The following is a 24294-nucleotide window of genomic DNA, read 5'->3' on the forward strand; positions in this document are numbered from 1 at the left end:
TTTATCATTTCGTTTACTCTGACAAGTTTGAAGTTGAAAGGACATAGCCCAAGTTAGAAATGACTGACTGGCTTTCTGTATGTTTCTGAATCATGAGTTCACTCCTAGAATAAGATTTTATTGTACAGAGTCTGAAGCTTTCTTACAGGAATTGATAATTGAACTTTGCTGGTAACACATGATTAGTATGCTGATCTTTGCATGAAGTAATAGGAACTCAGGATATTTACTCATCCCTTCCAGGACCAGTTGGTCTTCAAGAGATGGAGGAGTGCGTCTTTGGGAGTGGAGTCTATGGGATGCAAGCCTGGGCAGTGTGTATGGAGGTCCTGGGCTGCCCAGACAACAAGAACCACCCTGGCTCTTGACCCCACTGATGTGGTATAGAGGAAAGGAAAGCAAGACAAGACATTTGGCATCAGCTTGGCAGCAGGAGTTGCCGGAAGGAGGCATACAAGATGCCATCCAACCACCTTAGAAACTCCACTCTGGATTTGTGTAGGAAGAGTTTAATTATGTGATGTGTGAAAGAAGTACTTCCTTTTGTCTGACTTCACTACCACTGAATGTGGTGATGGCCATTAGCTTGGAAGGCTTTAAAAGGAGATTAGATAGATTTGCAGAGGATAAAGCTATCAAAGGCAGTAATGAATCATTATTTAAATAACTAGGTTAATAGGCATGGGAATTTGTGTATGAAAGTGAAGTTCGACATCATAAGAATTCAGGATTTGTGGTGATTGTCTTTGCATTCCAACTCTGATATTCACATAGAGCCAGAAGGTGAAAGCTGAAGGATATGATGGATTGCATGAATTTCTTGAGAAGCTGTGTTACTGCATCACCCACGGCCATTTCCTCTGCATTTACCATGAACCTCTATATAAGATGGTGCTCACTCACTCTTTGCAACTGCTAATCCCCGAATGAGATCCACAATGGCTCTCAATAGTTCTACAGAGACTGGATTGAACAACACAGGGATGGACACTTTGTGGGTGCAGCACACTTTGCTTCCAAACCTGATTCTTAGTGCTTGCTTCCTGACTGGCATACCTGGGAATAGCTTTGTGCTCTGGATCATCCTAACCAAGTTTCCCCGGAGATCATTCACCATTGCACTCATCCTGAACTTAGCCATGGCTGACTTAATGGCATTGCTCACAGTGCCATTTTGGATTTATGACTTTGCGACCAGCTGGAACTTGGGAGAGGCTTCTTGCAAGCTCCTTGTGTACTTTAACTATTTAACTATGTACGCCAGTATCTTTTTAATCACCCTGATGAGCCTGCATCGCTTTGCTGTGGTGGTTCTTCCAGTTGCTTCCAAAAGGTGGCAGAGACCGCATGTGGTATACATAACATTAGTGGCAGTTTGGTTGTTAGCAGTTGCCTTTGCATCTCCAACTCTGATATTCACATCGAGCCAGAATGTGGAAGGAGATTGCTCAGATGACATGTATGGGGCCCAATGGCAGCAGATTGTGGATAATGTGGTGGAGACTTTGTTCAGCTTTGTGATCCCCTTTGCTGTGATTGCCATCTGCTATTCCTGCGTGGCAAGGAAGGTTGGGACTCTGAAATTCCATCGGAAGATGAAGACCAAGAAGCTGATTATTGCTGTGGTTGGGGGCTTCTTTGTGTGCTGGCTCCCTTACCACATCTTCAGCCTCCTCACAGTCTGTGCACTGTTGCTGCAAAGCACCTTCCCAGGTGTGGCAAAAACTCTGGATCATGCCGACAAGGTTGTCTCAAACATTCACTGGGCTGTAGCCTTTTTAAGCAGCACTGTCAACCCCATCCTGTATGCCTTTGCTGCACAGAGTTTCCGTGGGGAGCTACAGGGGACCAGTTTTGCCAAGTTATTTTTCAAGCTGCATGAAGACACTGATGAAACATCTGCTAACACTACAACCACCAAGAGGTAGGGCAGATTCATAACAAAAACTTCTTGGTTTGAACTGAGTTTCATCCATGTAAGCACATGATCATGGATTTCAACAGCTCTGGGGGTAATAGGAGTCGTAGCAGCAGGGAAAGATTCCCTCGGGGTCTTGTCTTGGACCTGTCAAGTTTCTATGTCCATAGCAACCACATTTCTGGTTTGCTCACAACTATCCCATGTGGAAAACTCCGCCTGTCTACTGCAGCCCATAAACTCTCCTGCCTGCCCCCAGTCTGTTACCTGCTTCTTATTAAAGTCTGTAAAATATTCATTTTGTCCCAGTCCCTTCCAGCCCTCCTCAGAACATGCATCTGTAAAGAGCAATGTGCCTTAGCAGGCCTGGGGTGTCTTTCCTTTACTCCATCCTGCTTGGCACTTGGGTACCGAGGGCAGAAGGTGAATGCAGCAGCCTTTTTGTCAAAGTCCTACTGATGCTAAACAGAAAAATGGAAGCCTCTAGTTTCCAACGGTTCTGATATTCATTTCCAGTGACAACGGTATATCTGAAGCTAAACTGTCTTGGCCCAATATACTTGAAGGAGCGTCTCCACTCCCATCATTCAGCCTGGACACTGAGGTCCAGCGCCGAGGGCCTTCTGGCGATTCCCTCCCTGCAAGAAGTGAGGTTACAGAGTACCAGGCAGAGGGCCTTCTCGGTAGTGGCACCTGCCCTGTGAAACGCCCTCCCATCAGATGTTAAGGAAAAAACAACTATCTGACTTTTAGAAGACATCTGAAGGCAGCCCTGTTTAGGGAAGTTTTTAATGTTTGATTTTTATTGTATTTTTAATATTCTGTTGGGAGCTGCCCAGAGTGTCTGGGGAAACCCAGCCAGATGGGTGGGGTATAAATAAATTTATTATTATTATTACCAGTGCTTTTTTCAGGGGAGACATACGCAGGGGTACACATACCCCTAAACATTTTGTGAATCTAAGTTTGGCCTCATCGAAGGGCAGTATTTCAATATGAGTAGGAAAATGAGAGTACCCCTAAACATTTTTTTAAAATAAAAGCACTGATTATTATTACTACTACTAAAAGAGCAGGTGGGTGGGGGATGGAACCTGGTATAATATAATACTGTATTTTATAAGATATCTAAGATAATATGAATATAAGATATTAAAAGCCCTTGTTTTGATATTAGCCTTACAGGTATGACGTTGGTTTGATGTATTATTGTTGAGAGTAGGACTTATTAAACTATCTGATGTAGTCATCCAGCAATTCCTGCCCACCCAATGTCCCAGGCATCAGTACATTTGATCTCTGAAGTGTCCCACCCAACCTGGGCTGTGGTGGAGTTCAGTATGGACTAGCAATGGCTTATGGATGGCACCAGTCTGTGGACCACCACTTTGAGATAGCACTGGTCTAAGATGTTGTTGTTGTTAATACCCCGCCCCTCAGCCTGGGTTGCCCCAGTCACTCTGGGTGGCTTCTTACAGGCTTGCTTATAAATAGTCTATTTATTGTTCACTCATTGTGAGGCTTTTAAATGTTATAAACCGCTTTCAATAGGCTTCTCCAGAAAAGTGCCTTTAAAATATCGTGAAATAAAATAAATGGACCCAGTCTCTGTTGTGTGGCATTATGTTTGCAGGTGGAACATCCCAGCTGGGGAAACTCCTGTTGAATGTAGGCATGAAGTCACCCAAGATGAAACATGAAGCAGCATTGCCTTGTGCATGAACTCTCATCATTTGCATACAGCATATAAAATGAAGGTGGGAATAACTAGTGCTTGTGGGTGCTTGGTATTCAGTGAAGTATACTCTGTGCATGTTCAGAGGCAAACTTTTCTTTCTTATAACTTCTCTTAAGCCTGGCAGTGCTACATTCCTGGAAGAAGTAAACAGTAGTTGTCATGAGGGGGCAACTGCCACCAAGCCCATTTGGGGGAATAACTTTTTGGCAGGATTGTTTCTGAAGTTCCAGGCCAGAGTTTGATATTTATTCTGCTGCCAGGTATGTTCCAGAGGACAGGTGCTCTCAAAAGCAGGCTTTGTCAGCCAGAGACCAAGCTTTAAATCAATTTTTTTGTTAGCCACCTTGTACTATCTAATCCGCTCAGAACTTTTAATTGAACAACATCATACTAAGAATGCATAAACAGATGTTAACTCACTTTAAGGGAACATAGGAGATAAAAGTCAACAGTAAACTTATTGAAAGCTAGACATATCTTTCAATATATTGAAAAAGAATTAAAACATAAGAAGACGATCCTCACTGGATATGAAGAAATAACATCATTTGAATCACATTTCTTGAGACAGTTATACCATTTTCTTTTTTCTCTTTTGGGACTTGGGTTTGTTCCTTTTGCATCCATCCAGTGTAAATAAAACTATGTATTGTGTATGATCAAAAAAATATTATTGAAAATACAACAGGTTATTAAATGACATAACATAAGAAACATTTCTGGTTGAAAAAGTCTCCAATATGAATATGCGATGTTTTCTAGAAAGAGAATCCAAAGGCTTTATTAGAAATCAGTGTGCTTATAACAGACATTCAAGGGACCGTAGCCTTTTTAAGCTGCTCTCTGAAGTGCTATGTGGCACTTCCATGGGGGACTACAAAAGGCCAATTTTGCCAAGTTATTTGTGGATGATAAATCTGCTAAGGATACTACTGGTGCAATGTAGCATTTGTAATTCCAGATTTAGGCACCATATGTGCAATACATTTGAAGTGGCATTATGCCACTTTTTAAAAGTCATGTCATCCCCCAAAGAATCCTGGGAACTGTGATTTGTTAAAGTTGCTGAAAGTTGTTAGGAGAGCCATATTCTCCTCACAGAGCTACTGTTTCCACAGTGGTTGAACAATACTTTTTCTTAGGGAACTCTGAGAATTGTAGCTTTGTGACAGGAATAGTGGGCCTCTTAACAATCCTTAGCACCCACATGGGAACTATTTAAGGGTGCTGGGAGTTGTGAGGAGACCCTTAACAAACTACAGGTCCCCAATTTTTTTGGGAGAAGTCATGTGTGTATATGGGAGCTTTAAATGGATGGTGTGACTATAACTTAAAGCAACACATCAGCTCTATTTTCTTCTTGACAGCCCTTCAGGAATTTGAAGACAACTATCATGTCACCCTGTCATCTTTTATTCTCCAATCTAAACACACTTATCTCCTTCAAACATTTCTTATAGGATTTGGTTTCCAGAGCCCTCACCATACTGGTCATATACCAGTGGTGAAAGGAGAAAGGGGTCGACCAAGGATGGGGCTTTCATTTTGCTGCATTCTATTGTTTTTGGAGTGGCATTGTTCTGTGACGTTCACATGGTGTACATGGAACATGGCAGGCAATTGTGGTTAGCTGGGGTTAAGGGAAATGCACTCTGTAGATGCTCAGAGGCAAACCTTTATTTCTTATTATTGCTCATGAATCTGGTAGTGGTAAATCCCTGAAGAGCAGGTGTTGTGAGCAGGTAGCTGATGAAACCCTTTGCTTGAAAAAGGCCCCATGAGAAAGTGTGTTTTTGAGAAAAGAAATGCAAGTTTATGTTTTATACCTGTTAAGAGAGGGGAAAGAACATCACTTCCTGTTGTAGTTTTGAAAATGTGTGGGTTGTGGTGGGGGAAAGAACTTCTGTTTTTCCCTGCAGGGTCAGCAGAAATGATTTCTAGATGCGTACTCAACAGATTTTGAAATGAATTGTTTTGCATCCACACTTACCCCACCATGCAACCAGCCCTTACACCAGGGTTGGGTTGGGTAACCATGTGTACTACCTTACAGAGAACAATCTTCTATTTGAAGAAAGACTCTATCTCTAGCCTTGCAGGGGACTAGAGATGGGTGAATCTGTTAATTTTGGTTTTCCACAGTTTTGCATTCCAGTCTTAAGTTCAGCTGTCCAGATTTCCATATCAGTTTTGCAATTTAAAAAGATAAAAAAAGTTCTCGTGAAAATTCACCAGCATTTTAGTGTGAATTTCTCTTGCATGAAATTTTGCCAAATACACACATTTTTGCAAAGCAATTTCTGCTAATATATTGCACTTTGGTATGTTATTTTCACCAGCATATGTATTTATTTATGCACACTTTACCTCAGTATATGCATTTTTGACACATTACTTGGCTGGAGAAATGCAGTGCAAGATTCAGAGAAGTGCTAATTTTGATGAATGGTTGTGTTTTGGTTCCCATATTGATAGCGAAGGAGCGAATTAGGTAGATTCACCTTTAAATCTACCAGTGTGAGAGCCAGTGTGGTGTAGTGGTTAAGAGCGGTAGTCTCGTAATCTGGTGAACCGGGTTCGATTCCCCACTCCTCCACATGCAGCTGCTGGGTGACCTCGGGCTAGTCACACTTCTTTGAAGTCTCTCAGCCCCACTCACCTCACAGAGTGTTTGTTGTGGGGGAGGAAGGGAAAGGAGAATGTTAGCCGCTTTGAGACTCCCTAGGGTAGTGATAAAGCAGGATATCAAATCCAAACTCTTCTTCTAAATGTGAACTGATTCAAATCCCTCCCTCCCCCCCCCCGAAATTCCCACAGCGAACCTAACATGCAAAGAGATGGCAGCTTATCTCTTCCCTTCCTGATTGGCCAGGAGTTTAGGGCCCAAGATATGCTGGAGTGGTTGGTTCCCATTGCACTGGGAAGAAAAAAAAAGGATAAGCCTGTCTTCCCTAAGTGCCGTGTTCCCCATAAGGGCTACATGCCTTTAATTTAGAAAAGAAAAACTGAATGCTATTTATCTAGAAAACATTATCTAGCAAGCATATTCGATTCTTAAGTATTAATTGATAAATATGTTGTTCTTGTGCTCCATGATTGTGCCCCATGATTTGCATAGTTCTAGGATAATAGCACATTACCCTGTCTGCATAATTTGTAATGACAATGCAATAAGCAGTGCTCTTTTGGGAGTACAGGCTGGAACTGGCTTTGGTGCCATTTGGCAATCATATTCATCTTTTCTAAACGTTACAAGTTACGGGCTTCAGTGTACTAGTTGGTCTGCACAAGTGTTGCACTCATATACTGTGTAGAATTCATAAGCGGGTTTGGGCGTGGATGTGATCTGAGCATATATTAACACCCAAAACCACACAACCCACAGAAAACTAGTGCAACTGGTGCGTAATAGACAACCATTCCTGTGTATAATCTTGCATAGAATATAGAGCAGGTGTGGAGAGCCTTTGGCCTGCAGATGCTGCTGAACTCCCAACTGTCATAGCAAACATGGCCAATGGCTAGGGATGATGGAAATTGTAGTTCAGCAACATCTGGAGGGCAAAGGTTCCTCACACATGATAAGGAGACTGCATGTGGTTGTGCCTGGCTGTGAATCTGGGAGAGAGCACACAAAACTGACTAAATTTAGCCCTGCCCCTGCTCCCACTGCCCCGCCTCCACAAAATGGCACCATGTGTTTTGGATCACTGGAATGTAAAAAAAACCCAACAACATCAACAGGCTCAATCCCCACTAAAGTTCCACCTTGCCAGAGGTCACCAGCTACCATCCTGGCAAAGTCAGCAATGCAGCTGTAGAGATGAGCAGCCTAGCAGCATCTGTGGATGTATCAGGCACATTTGGACTTCCCAAGGCAGAAGGGTGGCTCCGGAGCTGGAACAAAAATGTTGCTAAAAACTGGGCGATAGTTCTCAGGCAGTACTTGAGGATTCTGCACCATGATCTCCAGCACGTTGTTGTGGATTTCTTTAGAGATGTCGCCACGCAAGTGGAGGAGCATGGAAACGTGGTCTTCGCTGATGAAACAACAGGCACAAAACGTGTTACCTCTCCCCTGGCCTCCTGCTGCCAACCAGGACTGGCCCTACTTTTAGAAAGAGTGAGGCAGCCACTCCACAAGCAGATGGAGTGGAGAGTTGGAGAACAGAGCTGTATGTTCTCCAATGTGGCCTACCCTCCAATCCCTTAGCTAGGCTGCTGTTCTCAGGTACACTGGAGGAAAGGTACCTGATGCCAGTGCTGAAGGAAGATTGCTTTGGTGGAAATGGCCTTGTGGGCCAACGTGAACCCCCTGGCAGGCCAAGATTAGCCTGCAGGTTGGAGATATATTACCCTTGCATCATTGCTGGGGCGACTGCCAGAAAATGTTTTTGGCCTTGAATTTGGAGAATGGAAGGGATGCCTAAGGCCTCAGATCCAAGACCTGAAATCTCCAAGCAAAGGAATTCCAGGTCTCACAGTGCTGGAAATACTCTCTGTGTTGTATTTCCCGTGCTTCCTGTTTAGGGGCAAAATGCAAATCCAGTGCTGGGGGCAGCAGTGCTGGAAGAGGGGAAAGTGTATTTGCTTTGAGTGCCCTACCTGATATCAGGATATTTTGTCACGAATCCCAGTACTTCCAGGCTCAGCATGGAGGTGTCCTTGAGACTGACGAGCTCCTGCAGGTCAGCAATCACTCTGAGAGTCTGTTCATTCTCCTCCAGGCCCTGGGAAAGGAAGCAGGAGACAAACTATATCATACCACGAGGACAGAACAGATGGACCGATGTGGAGGCTGCAAGATGAGTTATGATTGCCGAGTGACTATTACTACTGTTAGCAGTTGCAGTTATACTGCATGTGGGTTTTGCATTTTTATACATTGATTTTTGTTGAGATGGGTAAACCTCTTGGAGATTTTTTAAAATAAATATAACATGGTATACAAGTTCAATAGATAAAAGAATACCATATCATACTGTACTTGAAGAGTATGCACACAAAAGCTTATACCAGAACAAACTTAGTTGGTCTATAAGGTGCTACTAGACAATATTTTTATTTTTTTATTCTGATTGTGTCAGACCAACACAGCTACCTACCTAATACTGTACCATAGACATTAAGGCAGAGAGTAGCCTAGTCATCGCTAGACTACCTTCCACAGCATCCTTGAACGAAGTTCAACTAGGTAACAACCAGCAGCTGTTGGCAGAGCCAGCCTCATGACTAGGTGTTCTGCACAGTTGTTTATTCCCCAACCCCAACCCGCCTTGCTGCACCAAACTGGCTTGGGTTGCCACCTCCTGACCAAAAGGATGATTGCCTGATGTGACATTTTCATGCGGGTACTGAAATGCAAAGACACCTCAGGAGTAAGCAGCAACTCTAGCTGGTATTATCGGCCAGACTTGCTATCCAACAAAGTTGATCTCCCAATAGTTTGGCCCTAGTAGAAACCTGCACAGGTTTCTTTGGAAGCCGGAAGTCATGCAACTAGATGCTAGGGATGTTGAAAATTTTGCTCAGTTCACATTTTAAGTGAATTTATTCCATTCTTACTTCCCAGACTAATACAGGAACTAGAATGCAGTTATCCTTCAGTTGTTGAATATCTTAAAATTTTGCAATATAGTTCATGGCTCAAAAATATGCAAAAATGTGTACTTCGGGTTAAACTGCATATAAAAAATGTGAATTCCCCCCAGTTTAAAACGAAACAAATAGCTGGTGGATGTGGAAATAGGAAATAACTAACTTATGAACACATGCAAAACTGACACAATCTGGAAATAGAATGATCTATTCATCCCTATTGGATGCATATTTGATCTTTGCTGGCCACGCACACAACTCTGTATTCAGCTTGGTGAGCAAAGTCAATCTCCCTTTCCTCTGTGATCACCAGCAGCTGCCAGCCCCATCCTTGGAATGTGTTTGTCAAAACATGATAGCTGTTAGCTGTTCCTTTCTCTCACCAGGCTGCAAAAGAGCTCCATCAGCTGAGAGGCATCTTGCACCATCTGCCTGGCCATCCGGCTTCTCTCCTCAGCGTTCCGGCAGACTAGCCTTTTCTGCAAGAGAGCCCTCACGTACTGGCTCATGACCAAGCGCTCAGTCTCTGACAGGAGGTGCTGGACATCAAGGGGGGGAAATTGCCATGGTCATTCTAGTTAATGGGAGCTGCACTGAGACAAAAGGCTGAAATGCAGTGTGTGTGTTTCCTGCAGCGGTGGCTGGTGCCCACTGGGCCTGGTAGGGCAGGAGGCAGGGAGGTCAACAGTAGGGGGAGCCAGAGCCAATGGCAGGCAGAGATAACTAATTCTAGGTTTGTCCCCATCTTGCTGGTGATGGGTGGCGCTGAAGCTGGCAATGAGCATGGCCAGAGCAAAAAGTGGGAAGGACCTCCCTTTGACACACACTCTCTCTCTTTCTCTCTCTCCCCTCTCCCCCCGTCTCTTTCTTCCACCCCATTTTCTTTCTCTTTCTGCTAAGTCTGCAAAGAGCTTACCCTCGCTTTCTGTCATTCCATCAGTCTTGGCTCCCTCCCTTTTCTTGCCAGGCCCCCCTCACCCACTTGAAATCCAAAGCCCAAAGGCCACATGTAAACCTCAGGCTGCAGATCCCCCACTTATAGAATCTAGAGGCAATACTCAAATGGTAGACCACCCTCCCTGAAGCTAGCCAACCAGCAGTGCACAGATCTTCCCACCGCTGTCAGCCCCCAGCTATGGAGGGATCTTACCGTGCTGATTGGCCTGTGAGTTCTGCAGAAGAATTTCATGTTCATTTCTACCACCTCGCATATGCTGCTCAGCACCTGGGATTCACCAGACAGCCATTGACGGGAGGGCATCTGAGCAAACGGAGACTGGGACAGAACAAGGGATGTACCAAGTTGTTTTAAAAAGGTCTCTCTCTCTCTCTCTCTCTCTCTCTCTCTCTCTCTCTCACACACACACACACACACACACACACACACACACACACACCGCCTTCCAGAAGGAAGTCCAGAGTGGTTTACAGCAACAAAAAATACAGGCAAACCTACAAAATGGCATAGAACTCCTCTGCAAATACTACATGTTACGTTGCCTTTAAAAGACCCACTCAAGGAGTTTTGGGTTGCCTCTTGCAGGGTCAAGCTCTGGTGTATCTCCTTTGAGCAGAAGATCTATAGCTGTGAAGGCAGAGCTGATAGTTAGCCTGGCTTCCACCAATTCACCCTCATCAGGAGCTTGGCTGCTTGCAAACTAGGGCTCCACAAGCTTCTTTGTGCTTACTTGCAAGCACAGGCACTCAGGACCCCTCCAGACATCTTTTTAAAAAACTGCATTCTTCATTATTTGTGCTCATGGTGGTATTAGGGCAGTTGTAAGTGGGAATCTCTAATCCGTTTACTATGTTTCGGAGGTGGGGAACCTTTTTCAGTCCGAGGGCCACATTCCCTTCTGGGCAAGCTTTTGAGGGCCACATGCCACTGGTGGGCAGGGCCAGAGGCAAAAGTGGGCAGAGCAATGCATGTTGACTTTACCTTCACACAGTAGGTTAGTTTTCACAATCTCACACAACACTCTCTTATCTTTCATCCAGGCAAGCAGGAAGCATTGTTGAAGTTCAGGGGTATATTCTAGCCTGGGAAAAACTCGTGTGTGGGTGTGAAACAGGGTCAGCAAGGGACATGGCCTTGGGAGAGTTCCAAGGGCCAGACAGAGAGGCCTGAGGGCCACATTTGGCCCCTAGGGTTGCGGGTCCCCACCTCTACCATAGGCTTTCTTAATAACAATGGGTACCTGCAGATCTTTCAGCATCTCCTCCAGCAGCAGCTGGCATGCCTTCTTCTGGGCTTTCTCCAGGGCAACGTGAAGGGTTGATGACATCTTGCTGGCCTCTGAGGATGTTGATCTGCCTTCACACAGGGCTGCAATGGAGGTGCTGCCAGTGGAGGGAAGAGGAATAGCTGGGAAGCGGGCTTGCATGTAGCCTGCTAGCAAGAGAAGCCCAGATACAGCAGGCATGTGGAAGGAATCAACCACAGGAGTTGGGAATACCTGAGAGCCTGGCAGTTGTTGAGGGTTGATAGCAAGTAAGGCACATAGCACTTGGAGGTTGCAGGTTCTCGTTGATGCTCCTTGCCAAATCCCACCAGGTCTTCATACAGGCTGTAGAGAGCACAGCAGTTGTCATGGCATCTTGCACACCAGTAGCCAACCCCCCCATCCCATGTGTCTTGAGAGTGAAACAGTGCAGAGTTCCACATATGATGAAGAATAAGCAGACCTACACCCCATCTTCAGTAGACATTTAAAGCACTTTTGCCACTTTAACAGCGGTTTCTCCCACAGAATCCTGAGAATTGTAGTTTGTTAAGGGTGCTGAGAGTTGTTAGGAAACTGTTTTCCCCCTCACAGAGCTACAATTTTCAGCATGGCTTAACAGTCAGTGCCTCTTCACAGGAATCATAGATCAGTAAGGAAAATGTGTCTTTAACAAACTACAGTTTGGGATGAATGAATGTGTAATCTTGAAGCGCCCTCTGATGGCTTTAGAAGAATTAGACAAATTCATGAAGGGACAATGGCTACTAACCACTATTGTTAAATACTGCCTCCAGGATCAGAGGCAGACAACTTGTTTATTGAGCTTATGAGGAGGTTAGACCACATCTGGTCTTTACTGAGCTTTTTTCTGATTTGTTTGTGGGGTGATTATACAACAATGAGGATTCATCCTGATTTGCTTGCGAGTTGATTTTACCTCTTTCTATTAGTCATTTGCCCATCCTACACTTTTTAGTGCATTTCTCTATCACTTTCCTAACTGCAAAAAGGATTTTGTTTTAAACTGGATTTGTTGTGCTAGGTCAACAGAGAGCTTTAATCCACCTTCATTTCTGGTATGGGCTTAAATTCTTTTTGCATAATATTGACAGATCTGGAAGTAATGCCTCTTCTGGGGAAGAGCAGAGGGAGAGAGAGAGAGCTATTGCACTCATGTCCTGTTTGCAGGATTCCCACAGAGCTATGTATGGGAAGCAAGATACTGGACTAGACAGGCCTTTGGTCTGATCCTTCAGGGGTGTTCTTATGGCGCAGAAATAACATACCTCATTTCAAGCTCACTAAAGGTTTTCTGTAAAGAAAAAGGTGCCTCAGTTGGAGCAGGATTAGGGAAATGAACCTCCACAGCCTCCAGTGAAAGAAAGGGGAAAGGAGCAGGGATCCTTAGCAGGAATGATAACCAAACTCAAGTAAGAACCCAAGATGTCTCATTGGGCTGGGCCTGAAGGTCCTACTGCTGGTGAATTAATGTTAGGGACATGGGAAGCTGCCTTATACTGAGTCAGATCATTGGTCCATCAATGTATTGTCATCACTGATGGGCAGCAATTCTCAAGGGTTTAAGACAGCAGTCTCTCCCAGTCCTACCTGCAGATGCCCTACTTGGGACCTTTGGCATGCAAAGCAGGTGATTTACTGCTGAGTTATGGTGGTTTCCCTACTGAGCTGTGCTGTGATGAGCATCCTTTTCTTGCCTCTCAGTCCCTACTCTGCATCAGCAGCATGGAGAGAGAACTGACCTGCCCAGAAAGACCTCAAGCTCCTCCAGGGCCATGTTGCACAACTTCTGCTGCAGAGTATCTGAGATGAGGGATGCCACTCGGATATTTTCATCCAGCATCTGGGGCAGGCAAAGAAAGAGAGGAATGTGATTGGGTGAGTAGGGATCAAACACATGGCTTTGCTTCTGCAGCCAATAGGACACGCTGTATAGGAATCAGGTAGGCTTCCCCACAGTGCATTGTCTTTCTTCTCTGACCTTCATGACAATCATGGGAAGGCTGGTCTGGAAGCAGCCTTGATAGTCTGATTCAGGCTCCTCTTCACTGAACCACTCTTTAAACTCCATCTCCATCGTCTTCTGCATCCACTGAGCAAAGCTGGCCTAGAAGAACAAGCAGAGATGGTTTATGGCAACAGAGGTTGGGGAACCTTATTCACCTTGAGGGCCGCATTTTTGTCTGGACAACCTTCTAAGGGCCATGTGCCTATGGTGGGTGTGGCTGGAGACAAAAGTAGGCGGAGCAACAAATGTGAATGTCACCTTTGCATATGCTAATTTCTCCACATGCAGCTATCTTCCATCCAGACAAACAGGAAGCATGTTCTGAATTCAACAACACATTCCAGCCAAGAAAAAGCACTCGTGGGTATAGCCTGGGGAAAGTTCCCAGGGCCAGATAGAGAGGCCTGGGCGGGGTGGGGTGGACAAATTTGGCTCTCAGACCTGAGTAACTATTCTCTTTTTAAGTGAAGATCAGGGACCCTCTTCTGCCAACCTAGCAGTTCAAAAGCATGTCAAGTGCAATTAGATAAATAGGTACCGCTCCGGTGGGAAGGTAAACGGCATTTCCGTGCACTGCTCTGGTTCGCCAGAAGCGGCTTAGTCATGCTGGCCACATGACCCGGAAGCTGTCTGCAGACAAACGCCGGCTCCCTCGGCCAATAAAGCGAGATGAGCGCACAACCCCAGAGTCGGTCACGACTGAACCTAATGGTCAGGGGTCCCTTTACCTTTACCTTTAGGGACCCTCCACTGCACACAAGCCACTCACAACCCCAGCAGTGTTCATATTCATTTGCCTAGCTCCTTTCTCCTGCGGATGAGAAACATCTCTTTAGTGGGGCAGCTGACATACAGTACATACGGCTCAGATCCACACCACACATTCACAGTACAGTTAATGCACATTGCTTCCCCCGAAGAATTCAGAGAGCTACAGTTTGTTAAGGGTGCTGGGAAATATAGCTCTGTGTGGATATGACCTGCAGTATGTGTTCTACCTCCACCTCTGGTCTCCCTGAAAACCTGCCACCTCCTATTTCTATCCCTATTTCTCTCCACTGCTGTGAAACAATGGATGCTTCCAGACTGCCACTATTTTCAGGTGGAATTCAGCCACAGGCCAGCAGATTCAGGTTTGCTCAATTATACTTGATTAGGAGGTCTTGCACAACAAACCTGTTTCCCTGAAAGGTAGCACTTTTTGTGCTATTTTTGGGTGGGATTCGATCTCATGCAGCAAACCTGTCTTCCAAATCAGGATGAATGTTTGTTAAATAGCCAACGCCTTCTAAGCTCCCCAGCAAACAAATCAGGATGAATGCTCAATAAACAGGTGATCTGGAAGTGCCCGATGAAAACTCCAGAGACTAGAGGGGCTTAAGAGGCAAACTGCACAGAAGTAACACGTTTTGGCTGAAGGCTGTTTATTCTGAATAAAAGCAGTTTGGGGTAGAGACCTATTTTGAACAGAGAAGTAGCAGACGGAGGAGGAATGCTTAGCCCTTTCTTCACCAGCCATTTCCCCATCTGCTCCAAATCGCCCTCTTGACCCTCAGAGTCCCAAAGTGTGTGGTTGCCTGAGTTTCAGAGCCAAATCAGTTGGGGAGACAATCTGGACCAGGAAAATGGGTGGTGGGAAAAGGGTGAAGCACCACTGCCTCATCTACCCCCTATCTGTTCAAAATGGGCATCTCCTGAAGGTGCTTTTCTTCAGAAAGAGGAGACGACAAGGACGCTTTGCACAACTTGTGTATAGCATAGCACGGCATCCAGTAATATGCCATTTGTCCCTTATTCACAGGAATATGCTAGATACTGAGTTAAACAATTGGTTCCTTTAGCTCAGCCCACAACAGCTCTCTAGATTTTCAGATGGAATATTTCCACATTCACTGGTAAGAAAAGATCGCTGCCTGAATATTTGGAGAACTTCCTATTAACACTCTCCAGTACCCAGGTTTCTAGGCCAACAAGCAAATCTAAATATATGAGTGCTTCAGTATCCATGATCATTTTGTTCCCCATGGTCTCCACGACTCACCTGTACTTTCCCCACATAGGTCTCCTCCAAATAGTCTACTGTATCCACAGGAAGCAGAGGACCCAAGACTGTGATGTCCACTTCAGGTAGAAGGCTTGGGTGGGTCATCATTTCTGAGCTGTGGAACAACAAGAAGGGTCAGGAGCAAAAGGTACCTAAGTTCAACTGTCCACTGTCAGTACACCTGAAGCAGGATTATATGTGCATATTTCTAGTATTCTTGTACAGGGAAATGCAGCCCATTGCCAAATCTGCTTCTTTGCAAATTCCACCCATCAGTTGCCTGCTGGTACAACAGAGAACATGATTGGATAAACACCCACCTGTTTAAAGCATTATCCTACCACTTTAACAGTCACAGCTTCCCCAAAGCCTCCTGGGAACTCTACTTTGTGGTGAGAGTTCTCAGTAGACAAGTAGTGGCCAAACTTGGCCCTCCAGCTGTTTTGGGACTACAAATCCCATCATCCCTGACCAATGGTCCTGTTAGCTAGGGATTATGGGAGTTGTAGCCCAAAAACCGCTGGAGGGCCAAACTTGGCCACCACTGCAGTAGACCTTTCACAAACGACAGTTCCCAGAATTCTTTGGGGGGAGCTATGACTGTTAAAGTGGCCTACGAGTGCTTCAGATGGATGGTGTTTGGAATTCCAAGTCAGAGTTATGGGTGGTAGGCAAATGTAAGCCCCAGCACTTCTTTTTATAAAAAAAATAATGACCCCTCACTTCTCCTATGAACCCCAACATTAGGAGCACTGACCTTGGGTAGACATGGAGTGCCCACTGGAGAAGAGTAAAGAGCTCCTGCTTCTCCAGATCCCGAGTGAGGATGTGATGGAGGTGTTTGGCAAGGCCTTGATGATACATGGCAGCGAAGGCTGCGACGATATTGTAGTGAGGTGGGCAGCACTGGGCCATCAGGTCTTTCACAACACACAGTTCAGCCAGGATGCTGTTCTGCAAGGAGGCCAAATGCTGAGCAAGGTGCTGGCCTTGGGCATTGCTTGGCATGGCCTGGAAGTGGGAAGCGACTATGGTGTCCTGTATAACCTGGAAGAACTTCTGCCTCCAGCACTTGGGGCGCCCTGGCGGGAGGAAGCCAGAAGGAAGCTGAGATCTCAGCAGCAGGGCAGCATCAATGCTCTCCTCACGCTCAATAATGCGTAGTGTGGAGACAAAGAGGGAGGGGTCCTCAGACACCAGTCTTGTGCTGTGGGCCACAATGTGCCACAGGTGCTGGGCAAGGGAATCATTCAGTTCCAGGAGGCCCCTGAAGTAGGACTCTACACTGGCCAGGTGCGAGGAGCTGAGCAGGTTGTGGTGATGCAGCTGGAACAGGATGTTGTCCCGTAAACTCTCTAGGTCCATGAATACTGCGTGGGCTTCCAGCAGGTGGTGACTCTGCAGGAGGTCAAAGGTCTCGGAAAGGAGTTTGTGTACTGTGTGGGAAAGAAGAAAGGGAGAAGAAGTTCAGGGCTTCAAAAGCGTAACCTGGGGAAGAAAGAGGAATGATATCCAGTGTGGTTAGAGTAGTGGTTAGAGCAGGGGTGTGGAACCCTCTGTCCAAGGGCACTCAGTGGCTGGGCAGATGAGGGGGAAAGGGGTGCTGTACAAAGTATGTAGCTCCTCTACAAGATTATCTGCTGCAAGACGATCAAGCCAGAGAGGGAAATGTTTCAGCTGAAAGGTAGGCGCGTTGCTTGCAGATATTTAGAAGGTTGTTCCATGTATTTTGGAATTGCATGCATGCAGTTTTCAGGATGCAGTGGCATTTAGGTATTTGAGGTTTTGAATAGCCTCTTTACCCAAGCCCTTGGCTGAGTGCTCTGGGCTGGTGTTTTGTTATTCTGATATGATTGTTTTGCAGTTTAATTTCATAATTTTAGTTGTTCATTGCACTCATTCTAATAGTGTGGTTTTTGTAACCCACTCTGGTTACAAGGGGATATAATAATAAATAACACATATACAAACTGAGGCTCACCTGAGAAAAGTTGGGGCAATGTCTGGGCAACTGAACCCAGCTGGGCATGTTCCACTGCCACCTCCCGTAGTCGCTGCAGGCTCTGAAAAGAGTCGGTGCTGGATGCCAAGGACTGGCATATGTTTCTCAATGCTTGCCGCACATGTTGAACATCTGCAGTGGCTGAGTGCAACTGCTCCAGGCCTGTGCTCACGCCCTCTAGGTAGGACTGCACAGTTGACTAGGGACAGAGAGAATCAAGTGGCAAAGAGGACACAGAGACTTCACAGGCAGGACAAAGGGTCTTGGCTCAGTGATAAAACATCTGCTTTCCATGCCGAAAGTCCTAAATTCAACCCCCAGCATCTCCAACTAAGGCTGGGATGGAGCCCTACTTGAAACCTGGAGAGCCGCTGCCAGTCAGTGTAGACAATACTGTGCTAGCTAGCTCTGACTCAGTATAATGCGGCTTCCTATGTGAAAAGCTCATGTCTGGAACTCCAAACCCTTGTTCTATTAAATTCATAATCAAGGCTGCTTAAACCAGTGAGATTTCAGGATCAAGCTGCATTAATACTTGAAAGAGTGGCTCTCCTTGTATATGCCAACCTGACAGCTAACGTTTTGGGCAATGCCCAACAGACAATGACCTGATATAGGGTCTTTTCTGTTGTGTTGTCCTGGATGTGGTATCACTTGCCTCTGTAGGTGTGCCAGGCATCTTTAGTATATCAGTTGTCATAAAGCCACACCTCTCCACTTGGACCTTTGGGACCCCACTGGCATTGGTGTTGGGTGATTTTGGATTTAATTCCTTTTTTGCCAAGGTTATTCAAGGCTGCTAGTGTTAGCCTAGTTTTATCCTGGGACAGAGCAATGGGAGCTCACCCTGTCATGGGAATTCAAACCACAGACCTTACGATCGGCAAGCCCAAGAGGCTCAGTGGTTTAGACCACAGCACCACCCGCGTCCCTAGAACCTTTGTTATTGGGTGGTTTATAAATAAACCTAGGCATAGCCAAGGCCTGGCATCTGGGATTGCTACTGATGGGCACTTGCCAAGGCCCATAACTCAGCATCAAGCCCTGAAACTCCCTGATCCTGCTGGTTCTCTTTTTTATAAACAACAACAGCCCTTGCCCGCTTTGAGCACGCCGCAAGTGATAGGGGTAGGGAGAAGGTGCAGCTGCCTTTGGTCACATGACCCTTCTGGTGAACCCATCCAATAGCCATCCAAAAGCTGGAAGAGCCAACCCAGGTGTTCAGGGAACAGTCAGTGGAGGCTGGTACATTAGGGCAAGTGGGGCACTGCTCCACCAGCCTTAGTCTGCTGTCACCCATCCCCCAACTGCCTGCCTCCATACTTACAATGGGTTCAGGAGGTGGCATTGCCTGTCCCCTTCCTCTTCCTTACTCAGTGTGGCCACTGCAGAACTCAGCAGGGAGGAGGATGGAGACAAAGCTAGAATCAGTTGTGTCTGCTTGTCATTGGCGTTTGGCTCCACTTCATGTTGGGTTCCCTGACTTCTGCCCTCCCAATCCCAATGGGCACCGGCCAGCACTGGTTCCAACGCTGCAACTACCAACCTTTATGCGGGATTGGATGGAACTGTTGCGTTGTATCTCTCGGATCCGATACTCCTCAAGGCCCTCCAATTTGTCAGGTCGGTAAAAGACCCCAGATGCCCATTTTAAGGCAGCTCCTCTGGCTAATTTTTCAGCCTTCTCCACTTCTGGCCATTCCTGGTCTAAAACAGAGAAGGAAGAGGGAGGAGAAGAAAAACCACACATACAGCTGTAAGTCTTTGCAAGACAGGAATTGCTCTTCCATCCCCAGCTGCTTCCCTGGAATGCAGGAAGGAAACAGGATGTGACCACCTACCCACGATCTAGATAGCCTATGGGGAGAGGTGGAATATTGGTGGAGGGGAAGCTTCTGGGGCTTGGAGACACAATGACCTGGGAAAGGAGGCACACTTGTATTGTCAGACGTCTGGCTTCAGAGACAAGAGACAAGGCAGGAGAGGGGGCGTTAGAAGGGCGCCTGGAGTCTGATAACTAATTCCCTCTACTGTATCTGAAGAAGTGTGCATGCACACGAAAGCTCATACCAGTAACAAATTTAGTTGGTCTCCAAGGTGCTACTGGAAGGAATTTTTTTTTATTTTGTTCCCTCTACTAAATAATATCTGTTCTATTTATAATAGGCATAAGGGCAATTATGAGGCTGCTAGCATGCTACCAGAGTTAGTTCAAGCTTTTGCTTTTAGCATTCAAAGCCCTGTACAATTTGGGGTCAGGTTACCTGAGGCATCATCCAGCAACTTTGCAGTGGAGGCTGGAAGATAGGAAATTTTGCAAAGGCAAATGGATTATTCCACTATAAACAGCCACAGCTTCCCCCCCAAAATTCTGGGAGCTGTAGTTTGTTAAGGGTGCTGAGAGTTGTTAGGAACGCTCTATTGCCCTCACAGTCCTGCAATTCCCCGAGTTCCAATAGCCAGGGCCACCCCTTGAACTGGTTATTAGTAAGGAGTTGGCAGGTGGCTGCGGGGAGATCTAACTTGGTGGGGCAGTGCCCCATTTGCCCTAGTGAACCAGCCTCCACTGCAATTGTGTTCCTCAAGGGGGGGGGGCATTGTTAAGAGTTCTGCATGCTGCAGATGTATGCATGAGGTCAACTAAAACCCAGGACTTAAGTGTTGTTGTGGCTTCAGCTCTATGGAATCTGCTCCCTGGTGAAATTAGACAAGCACTTGGGCTTTTAGGCAGCTATTGAAAGCTTTCAAAGAGGACTTACCCTGAGGAGTGACTCAGCCGTTTTATACTCAGGAGTGACTCAGCCATTTTTTAATGGCATCTTGTAATTTAAGACTTTTAAGATTTGCTTTTTTAAATGTTACATACAGTGGTACCTCGGTTTATGAACTTAATCTATTCCAGAAGCCCGTTCTTAAACTGAAGCGCTTTCCCTAATGAGGCCTCCTGCCGCCGGTGCCCTTCTACCATTTGGCTTACGTTCCTAGACTGAGGTAAAGTTCGCAAACCGGGACACTACTTCTGGTTTTGCGGAGTTCGTAAACCAAATAGTTCGTAAACAGGGCTGTTCTTAAACCGAGGTACCACGTATTTCTGTTGTACACTGCTTTGGAAACTTTAGTTTGGAAGTGGTTTGAAACTCATTAAAGAAATAAACAAAGGGTGAATTCAAATGACTGGGAAAATCTGTACCATGTAGGATCAACCTTCCCCAATATGATGCCCTCCAGATGTTTTGAAATACACTGCCCATTAGTTGTGCTGGGTGGGTCCACTGGGAATTGCAATCCAAAATGTCTGGAAGGCTGATATAAAGAAACCCAACATTGCCACTCCTCTCCATCCAAAGCATGAAGGTGTTGTAACACCAGGCTTCACCTTGTGATAAGAGGCCTACAGACCAGAAGTAGCCCACTGTGTCCCCTCCAGATATTGTTGGACTACAGCTCCTATTATCCTTGACTATTGCCCATGCTGGCTTGTGGCTGATGGGAGTTGGAGTCCAACAACATCTAGAGGCACCATGTTGTCTAATCCTGCACTACTTTATTTATTTCGTTTATATCCCACCTTTTTCTCCAAGGAGCTCAAGCTGACATACATGGTTCTTCCATACCCCACATGTAATGCCAACAATAACCCTGTGAGGTTCATTAGGCTGAGAGCCAGTGATTGGTCCAAGGTTACCCAGTAAACATCATGGTTGAGTGGGATTTGAACCCTGGCCCCCCAGAGCCTACTCTGACACTCTAACCACTGCTCCACATTGACTCTAGACAGACAGCACCTGACATAGCAGCATACACTAGGGTGGCCGTGTGTCCTGCTTTCAGAGGACACTTCTCTACTCGAAGGGCTGCCAGGGGCCAGTCCTTTATTTAAAAGTGTCCTCTACCAGAGCACCACACAGTAAAGTTTTAAAGCATCTATGGTATTGCTCCCAGTGAGGACAGACAATAGACAGACAAACCAATCTCTGGCTCTGATTTTTCTAGCCCATTTATTTCCAAAAAGGACAGTTACTATGACATGTAAGTCTCTCTCTGAGACCTCTCCCTTCCTGCATGACCCCAAGAATGCAATATTATCTAGGAAAAAGTATCTGTGACATCTCACAGCCCAGGTGGATAAAGTTTAAGTGCTTTTCTTAAAGTAGAAGGTGCCTGGAACCCATATAGTGATGGTTAGGCTAAAATTGTCTGGCACCTTCCTCCTTAAGGAAAGCACTTTAAAATCATAACCTCATTCATTGTACGTGTGCTGAGATGTCAGGTACAGTATTTCTTTCCTCATCAATTGCAAGAACAGGGAGTTCTTTCTCAAGTAGGGAGAAAGAAAGAAATCAACACAGCTAGGAGACTTGCTTTACCCAAAGCCCATCTAGGAAGGGCCCCATATGCCTCACCCCACCCCACTGAATGGTACGGTCACTGGGATCCTGTAGCTGCATTTCCCGTTACCTTTGGATCTGGTGGAATCGTCCTCCTCTGCAGACATGCCCATAGATTCAGCTGCAGTGCACAGGTCCAGAGCTTAGGGCTGGGCTGAGCAGAGGAAGCAGAGCCAGCAATAGCAGTTTCCGTCAGTGATACTACTTCCAGCTCCTCAGGGGCTTGTTCTGTAACACTGCAGATACACTCAGGATGTAGGAACAGGAGGGCGGAGGAAACAGAAAATGCACTCGAAAGTTTAATTCTTAGGGAATGCAGATTAAGCAGCACAGAACAACTCTGGTATATATGCATGCCTGGGTTGTGGTCACCAGGATTCCTGAATGTCCCTCTGCCTTCAGCGGTAGCTAACTGGTGTTTGGGACTAGTAAGGCAGAAGGCAGGGAGATCAGCAATAGGTGCAGACAGGCAGGCAGAATGACAAGCAGAATCAACCCCTAGCTTGTTGTAAGTAAGGAGGAAGACAGGTCCACAAGGGTCATCTAGTCCAACCCCCGCCATGCAGGAATCTTTTGCCCAATGTGAGACTCGAACCCACAACCCTAAGATTAAGACTCTCATGTTCTACCAAATGAGGACATGTTCTTTCAGATATTTGGGGCCCAAGTCATATAGGGATTTAAACACTAATGCACCTTGAATTGGGCCCATAAATAAACTGACAACCAATATACTGAGTTCCTTTTTTGGAACCTAACACAGCATGTTAAAACACACACATATAATGTGGCTGAATAGACAAATAATATGAAGTGCTTCTTTTCTCAATGAAAGGATTATCTAATCAATTGCTCAAGTTAGTCAGTGTGCCCCACCCTGGATAGTTATTGCTTCTTTGTTTATTTTACATTATCTCCTTTCCTCTGAAAGGGCTCAAGGTGGCTTACAGGTAAAACAAGAACCACTAGAAACAGAGAAAAATCAATCATTAAAATACAATGAAACATTGATAGAATTAAAAATATATAATATATACAATATGTTAAAAACATACCAATAATTACAATAAAAACAGCACAGCACCAGGTCACATGACTGAAATGAATGGAGATAGTATTCAGCTTAAGTCCTGCCCTGCAGCCCCAGCAAGCTTTGGCTCATCCAGCTGAGCCCTGCGTGAGCTGGGGTGAGCCAACTATGCCAGCGTATTCCTAGCTGAACTTGCATTCAGACTTACACTGGTGTAGCTGAGCTCAGATAGAGTTAAATAACACGGAGGAAAACTTTTGCCTGACAGCTATTAGTATGGTTTCCACTGGGTGTGCATTAATGTGGTGGCACAGCTTATAGGGGGATCTCAAGCTGCAAGAAATCCAGTTCCCACCCCTGCACTGCAAGACCAGATATTTCTAAAGTGGGTTGCTACACCCACCATTCAACTGTGATCTACATGCCAAAGAAGTATTTCAATTAAGTGTTATCTGGTAAGATAACCCATCCATCCAACCAGTTGCAACCATAGATTATCAAATCAGCAGGAAACAGTTTGTGTCTGAGGACAGTGATAACTGGGACACACAACAAGAGACCAGAAGGACATATATACAGATGTTGAGATAGGTGAAAAGCAAGAGACTTTGGAATAGGGGGGTGTCATAAGTGCCTTATGGCAGCAAGGTCCTAGATTTGTAAGTTATTGCTGCACTTTATAAATCTTTTTGGGACAAAGATGACTATTATGGAATAACACTTTGCGCATAATTCTTATTTTGTTTGCTCTCACAACTACACTGAGATAGATCATCACCGTTTACACTTTGCAAATGGGAAAGGAGTGACTTGTTTCAAGCTTAGGCCATCAGTGCCAGGAGCTGAAGATCAGCTCTCTACCCATTATGGGGGAGTGGCTCCCGCATGAGAGGTGTTGTATGGATTTGGCTCCTGAAAAATAAGGATTAAATCGCTAAACACAAGTCCCTAATTGGATGTTTCTAGTCATGTGATTTCTTTCAGTTCTGCAAAAGATTTGACTTAAATAAATAAAAAGTTTCTGCCCTGTAGTAGCAAACTCGGCAGCCTACAAGTGGAACCCGCAACAAAATGTTGCATTATTGAGTGTGCACTGATTTAAGCATTTGGCAACAGAAGTCCACCACTCATAAAGAGGAGATCATAACAAGCCCACCGGGCCGAGCTATATTCTGCTCTTATGGACAAGAAGACAAGGGGGGGGGGGACGTTCATTTTCCGAACACCCCACAGGCGCAACCCTTTGGAATCCTCAAGGCGCCACCAGTGTTTACACGCCATTGGCCAGCAGGGGTCGCTACAACGGCACGAGAGGGGAAGCCGGT

At 45.6% G+C, this 24294-nt stretch overlaps 2 protein-coding genes across 6 annotated transcripts; one reads left to right on the plus strand and one right to left on the minus strand.

Annotated features, from left to right (window-relative positions):
* The first annotated feature begins 34 nt into the window (after positions 1–34).
* LOC310712218 (leukotriene B4 receptor 1-like) lies at positions 35–8555 on the plus strand. 2 transcript variants are annotated; one of them, XR_014528800.1, is made up of 3 exons: positions 35–1924; positions 3552–3675; positions 8384–8555. XR_014528800.1 is itself a non-coding variant. In XM_083515110.1 (2 exons), exons 1-2 carry the CDS (start codon positions 927–929, stop codon positions 3616–3618), a joined length of 1065 nt encoding a protein of 354 aa, XP_083371236.1. In that variant the 5' UTR covers positions 35–926; the 3' UTR covers positions 3619–3685. The 2 variants fall into 2 exon arrangements, 1 of the variants encoding a protein (XP_083371236.1); XM_083515110.1 differs by lacking the exon at positions 8384–8555 and having other exon boundaries at positions 3552–3685.
* Positions 6463–24187, minus strand: EXOC3L1 (exocyst complex component 3 like 1). 4 transcript variants are annotated; one of them, XM_083514939.1, is made up of 13 exons: positions 22010–24187; positions 19098–19355; positions 17531–17750; positions 16307–16985; positions 15547–15664; positions 13479–13604; positions 13240–13340; positions 11711–11821; positions 11453–11594; positions 10405–10530; positions 9638–9793; positions 8262–8386; positions 6463–7553 (listed from the first exon to the last, which is right to left on the minus strand). In XM_083514939.1, exons 1-13 carry the CDS (start codon positions 22559–22561, stop codon positions 7460–7462), a joined length of 2808 nt encoding a protein of 935 aa, XP_083371065.1. In that variant the 5' UTR covers positions 22562–24187; the 3' UTR covers positions 6463–7459. The 4 variants fall into 4 exon arrangements, with proteins under 4 accessions (XP_083371065.1, XP_083371064.1, XP_083371066.1 ...); XM_083514938.1 differs by having other exon boundaries at positions 6463–7696; positions 22010–23874; XM_083514940.1 differs by having other exon boundaries at positions 6463–7696; positions 19098–19253; positions 22010–23873.
* Positions 24188–24294: the final 107 nt, after the last annotated feature.

Source organism: Podarcis liolepis, assembly GCF_965112155.1.
Source record: "Podarcis liolepis genome assembly, chromosome: 7".
Lineage (NCBI taxonomy): Eukaryota > Metazoa > Chordata > Lepidosauria > Squamata > Lacertidae > Podarcis > Podarcis liolepis.

Coding starts and splice junctions, on each gene's coding strand:
- LOC310712218 (XM_083515110.1), top strand. CDS start 927: ATGAGATCCACAATGGCTCTCAATAGTTCTACAGAGACTGGATTGAAC. Junction 1,925..3,551: donor AACACTACAACCACCAAGAG/GTAGGGCAGATT, acceptor TTATGTTTGCAG/GTGGAACATCCCAGCTGGGG.
- EXOC3L1 (XM_083514938.1), bottom strand. CDS start 22,561: ATGAGAGTCTTAATCTTAGGGTTGTGGGTTCGAGTCTCACATTGGGCA. Junction 19,356..22,009: donor CGATTCCACCAGATCCAAAG/GTAACGGGAAAT, acceptor CCTGCATTCCAG/GGAAGCAGCTGGGGATGGAA. Junction 17,751..19,097: donor CCATCCAATCCCGCATAAAG/GTTGGTAGTTGC, acceptor CTCTGTCCCTAG/TCAACTGTGCAGTCCTACCT.